The sequence below is a fragment of the Syzygium oleosum genome, unplaced genomic scaffold, assembly GCF_021117445.2.
Source record: "Syzygium oleosum isolate NSW1041296 unplaced genomic scaffold, Sole_v2.1 Sole_v2.01, whole genome shotgun sequence".
NCBI lineage: Eukaryota > Viridiplantae > Streptophyta > Magnoliopsida > Myrtales > Myrtaceae > Syzygium > Syzygium oleosum.
The window spans coordinates 31,007,203-31,013,044 of record NW_026607485.1 but is presented as its reverse complement, the minus strand read 5'-3'; the positions used below and the strand labels follow the sequence as shown (position 1 = coordinate 31,013,044).

At 38.1% G+C, this 5,842-nt stretch overlaps 1 protein-coding gene across 1 annotated transcript; it reads right to left on the bottom strand.

The window, feature by feature from the left end:
* Positions 1–2,160: 2,160 nt before the first annotated feature.
* LOC115692825 (cytochrome P450 81E8-like) lies at positions 2,161–4,686 on the bottom strand. The gene is made up of 2 exons (XM_030619794.2): positions 3,693–4,686; positions 2,161–2,745 (listed from the first exon to the last, which is right to left on the bottom strand). The coding sequence occupies exons 1-2, from the start codon at positions 4,602–4,604 to the stop codon at positions 2,161–2,163; spliced, it is 1,497 nt and encodes a 498-aa protein (XP_030475654.2). The 5' UTR covers positions 4,605–4,686.
* Between the last annotated feature and the right edge of the window lie 1,156 nt (positions 4,687–5,842).

Sequence of the window (5,842 nt, the reverse complement as noted above, 5' to 3'; positions counted from 1 at the left end):
TTTCAAGTCATTAAGCAAAGCATAACTTCTCTATGATTAATATCCCAATATCTACGAGATGTTAAAAATGCATGCATTGCCTAAACATGATGTCTAAATGCAATGACATTTAATTCTTTTTGGGTTTTTCTTGTTTAACATAATATTAAACTACATGCAATGCAAGAGATGCAATTTATTTCTAGGTTATGTCTATGTGATGCTAATCTAACTAGTAACATATGATATCGATTATCTAAATGCAATCTATATGTAATCTAACTCTAATATGACAGCAATCTAATTTATATGAGCCTAACGTGCAATAAATAAATGAAATTGATATGATGACATGGAAATTATGACATGGCAATATGATGACATTGCAACAAGATGACATTGCAACAAATGGCATGGCAATGATGCAACTAATTCTATATAATATATGCATGTTTTTTTTTTATGATTTTCTTTTAAACTAGAATAGGAAATTGCATAAAAAATGTAATTACCTAATTCAAACTAGGAAATAATTTATATTAAAAAAATATTCTAAATTAGGTAATTTCCTAATTAACTACATGAAACCTAACACACACAATTATAAATTAAGAATACAATCTATCCTAACATGTAATGCAAATTTTTGTATTTTTCAAAATGAAATCAAGAAAATATATTATAAACCCATATATTCACATAGTTATCTCAATCCAAATGCAATCGGGAACCTGATCATAAGTCTTAAAGATCTAATCCTTGATTACATACACGATTCAATAAGAAAAACTTCCTAATCTGGACGCACCTAAAATCTCCACACAAATCAAGTGAGAATCATAATAACCTAAATTAGGCAATAGATATTATTTTAACTGAATTCAATTTAGAAATATACCTAATTCGGATTATCAACTCAAATGGACCGGCGGTGAGGATGGCTATAGTGACCGATGAGGTGCAAGTGTGACAGGCGAGTGGTGGCGAGCACGGTGGAGTGACATAGACTGGCGATAATGAGTAAGCCTGGCAAGAGGCTTGCAACCACAGGCTTGGCATGGCAAGGATGTCTGCGATGATGAGACTAATCCAGTGGTGGTGCAGTAAGATTGACGAGAGTAGTAAGGGGCATGGCAAGCGTGTCGTGGATGTGTGAAAATCACAATGGGATCTCTAGATCTTTGATGCCTAATTCCTTTGGCAAAGTTTAAGAACTAGGTGTCATGGAGGACCCCTCAAAATTTCAATGCATTCCAACTTAGAACACACGCATACTCACCATTTTCACGAGACCGTAAATTGAGCTGTCCAGTCTTGATCCACAAGTCCGACCGGTTCGGTTTTCTCCATCAAAAAAGTACTTACAAATATTTTCTCATCAATCCCACTGGACGAACTCAAGAACAATATCATACCATACTCTCCACAAAATTTGAGTGCGATCCAACAATTAGTGAATGCTTACTTGAAACTGCGCGGTGGAATTTCTGTGGGGCGGCGAGAGAGAGACCTCGTGCGTGTTTGTTTTTTTTCTTCTATTGCCGACCTCTATTGCCTCTCTCTAAAAACCCCAATTTTGTGAAATCCAAAGTCTCTATTTATAAGAGTAAGCCTACGGTTTCCTATTTGCAAATTCTGACATTCACTTAGGTAATTTTCTGATTATTTCCTCTAGTTGAATTTTCATAAATTAATCTGAAATATCTTCCAAGTATACTTTTTAATAATTCAATAATTCCAAGTTGGGGTATGGCCGGTGGTGGGCCAAGTGGGTCTTGAGCCTCGCTTTGTGGTAATGGGACTTCTTATCCCATTTTCAAGTTCAAACTCAATCTTCATGATTATCACAATTTATGTTGATACCAAATTTACGTACTTCCATCTTTATGAAGTATGACGTAGTGTCACAAGTTTCTTCAGAATTTTCAATCGAAATCGCAATAACTTGGCAGGACAAAATGTAGAGTTGCAACTATGCTGTTGCCAAATTCAAACTTTTGTGGCTATAAACAGTCCCATTCTAGACGAAACGAAAAAGGGTTTTATTTTATTTAGATCAACATAGAACGAAACTTGTCTTTAAGACTTGAACCATTATCATTCACGCCATAGTTCTTAACAGCTGATCATTTATTTTTGCAAACACCACACACGGACTAGTAGCAATATCTTCACTGCCGCTCAATGCTTAGCAATCCTCGCCATGATTTTACGGGGTTTGCACATGACTTCCAACTGTACCCCCTTAGGCATATTAATTCCTTCTTCACTTATGCTTTTCCATTCAAAGCACTGGATCAACGATCCCAAAGCTAAATTGATCACTCGTTGGGCCATGTTTTCTCCGGGACAGGCTCGCCTCCCACGCCCAAATGGCAAGAACTTGAATTGCTCATCATCTCCATTTTCAAATCTTTCGGGTTTAAAGCTTGTCGGATCATCCCACAAGTTCGGGTCCCTATGAATGCTCCACGCATTGATGAATATTATGGTCTGACGAGGTACATTATAACCGCCTATGGTGCAATCCTCTGATGACATGTGTGGAACCAGAAATGGCGCTGGTGGTTTCAAACGTAGAGTTTCCGATACAATGTTTTGGAGATAAGGAAGTTTTGCAATGTCTGTTTCATCTATCAAGCATTCTTGGCCAATCACACTATCCAACTCCTCAGTAGCTCTTTTTAAAGAATTCGGATTACTCAGTAAAAAAGACATTGCCCATTCCATTGTCGTAGTAGAAGTGGTGCCTCCTACAATCATGACCTATGGAAGAATATATAACAAAAAGACATTGTCATTAAATTGTCAAACTACTATGTTGCACAATCAAATACTTGAATATGAGGGTATCATCCATGTATCCCACCATGCTATCTTCTCCAAATATTAAAATTCTATAAAGTAACAGAGAAATAATAATAAAGAAAAGTATAGCTTTCCTATCACAAAATGGTCGAGTAAATGTGGACACATTAATAAAAATAATAAGATTTATTCATTATTTGTATTGACAGTATATCTCGAGTTTGATCTCGTAAAGGAAACCCGATCCAAGTAGGTTTCCTAGTTTATGTGTTCTCCTAATTCGAGTAAATTTCATCAAAGGGATAACTATTTCGGATCCAAATATTATATAAGGGAGTTTTGGTTTTTACCCCAGGGGCAAGTGAGGTTTTTGCCATAACAATCAATTGTAGGCCGTGCTCGTAAATTACCTCATTAAGAAATTGTGAGTGTTTCAGAGCCAATAGATCTTGTGATAAAATTCTTAAGTTCATTTGTGAGGTTGAGATATGGTTTCGCGAGTAATTGTGAGGTCTAAACACTGTGAGTTATTGAGTATAATTGAAAGTTAGGAAACTCTGAAAATATTTGAGTGATTTGAGCATGATTCAAATCTTCATATTTATCTTAATCTATACAAGAATCTTGTGCTGCTCTCCCCATGGACCAGGTCCCACTGACCGAATCACGTAAATCCAATGTCCCATTTATTTCCTTGTGGAAGAAAATATTTTGGTTGTGGAAATATGTTATCCTTTTTCAAATGGAAACTCATATATATGGCACCAACTTCAGTTGCAAGATTTATCATAAGATTGAAACAATCAATTATATATTTTATAAGACACGATGGATGATACGCCTTATGTGTACGCACTATTCCATGATGAGGATGAGATGCAAAGATTTGTCGAAATTCTACGTACCATTGTTAGCCCTTTGATGATCTCGTCAGTGTAATAGTCGGGCTGCGTCTCTTGCAACGAAAGAAAGTGATCCACCATAGTGTCCGTACTCCTATCACCACCTTTTTTGCTACTAGCTCTGTGGTCTTCAATCAAATTTTGTAAGAACTCGTTCAATCTCTTGCTCAACCTAGACACGTTCTTCTCATAATCCCTATAAACCAACCTCAAAATACTCAAGAAATCCCCTGGATACACACCACCGAAAGTATACTGCAGAATTTCAGAGATCAATTCACGAAAGGACGTTGCCTCCTCGGCATTGGTCACATCTTCCCCATAATACCTCTTCCCAGTCATCATCCTTACAACGATGTTGACTATCATCTCCAAGAACATCGATCTTAGCTCCACCTTAGTGAAGTCATCGGGAGATGATGAGGTTCTTTTTTTTAGATTAAGCAGGAGTCGCTTGATTTCATCCCTTCGAATGGGCAAAAAGGAGTTGAGACGGGTGGAGGAGAAGATTTCTAGGGTGCAAATGCGGCGGAGGTTGCGCCAGTGGTCGCCATACGAGGCCACGGTAAGAACTGTGCTGTCATACCCAAGGTGCTTGGTGGCGAAGCTGGTGGGGCGGTTGGCAAGCACGAGATCGTTTTCAGTACAGCATTCTTTGGCGGCTTCTGCTGACGAGACGACGACAATCCGGCGGGAGCCGAAGCGGAGAGAGATGACGGGGCCGTAGGATTGGGAGAGGGAGTGGAGTGTTCGGTGGAGGGGGAGTTTTATGAGGTGGAGGTGGCCAAGGATAGGGATGGAAGGCGGGCTCGGCGGGAGGTTCTTGGGTTGCTTCAACCACGAAGAGAAGAGCTTGAGAGTGAGGAGGAGGAAGAAAATTAGAGAAAGGGAAGTGTAGAGTGATGAAGCCTCCATGGTTGGGACGAACTTGGTATTGGCGAAGGCTGTGAAATCCACTGATCATCGCAACTCTAGCGGAAAGCCTTTAAAAGCATGTTTCGCTCGCGGCCAAAATGACCATGTTGAGCCCGTGGCCGAATAAAATAATCATGTTCCGCCCTGCGAGGAGAACGTTGATGCTTATTGACAGGAAATATCTCCATTTTAATAAAGATTTGGACAAGATCCCCATCAGTAAAGATTCGTACTAACCACTCTCTTCACATGAACATTTCTCAATAATTTAAGGGTATCTAAATGGGGCCATTTATAGAATCGATGAAGATGTCGGTTAGAAGAAAACATGCAGATCGAGTTGTTTTAGCTATATATGGAAATGTACAAATTAGTGTATGACATGATAACGTGGGCCATGAATAGATAGGGGTGACATGGGTTGCTCAAATGTAAGATTGCTGACATTTGAAGATGTAAGACACGATTAAACCTATATTTTATCTATAATTCACCTCCACAAATCCTCAACTACCACGCTATCTATTTGTGGTTTGATTTATAATTAGATTGAGATTCTCTAAAATTACAGAGTAAATTTACATCATAAATTTATCCCAAGCAACCGAGTAACATATCAACCCCTCAATAAAAGGTCCGCATTAACCCACCACCGCCAAAACACTGACTTCATAAAATATACTTGCTTGTAATTGATGGGCACCAAGTTAAAATTTAAAATGGAAAGGGAAAATTGTCCAAAAAGTTCTAAACTTATTGTTTCATTTCTAAACATTTCAATTGTGCCAATTTAGTCATAAAAAATTTCACAACTAACCAATTTAGTCCTAAACCTTGTTGATGAGTTGCCAATTTTGTTCTAAATCTTTTAATGATTTGCCAATTTAGTCATACCGATCAATTTTTGCTGAAAATAGTTAATGTGGCGGTCTAGTCTGCGTCGATTGTCTTACGTGGCAAGGCCGAATATAGTTATCAATTATGACATGTTTAGTTGTTTTTTTAGTAATAACCATGTATTGCGTGCGAGGATAAGAAAATGATAATGCCATTATGGAAAGAAAGAGCCAATGCATGGTCAGGAATCATCATCGTGAAGGAGACACACAGTTGACATTAGACAAATTGCTCATCAATAAAAATTCATGCTAATCAACCATCTGCCTTAAATGTTTGTCTGATAGTTTAGGGCGTGAATGATAACCGTTTTGTTTTTCTGTTTTTCTGTGTCCGAGATC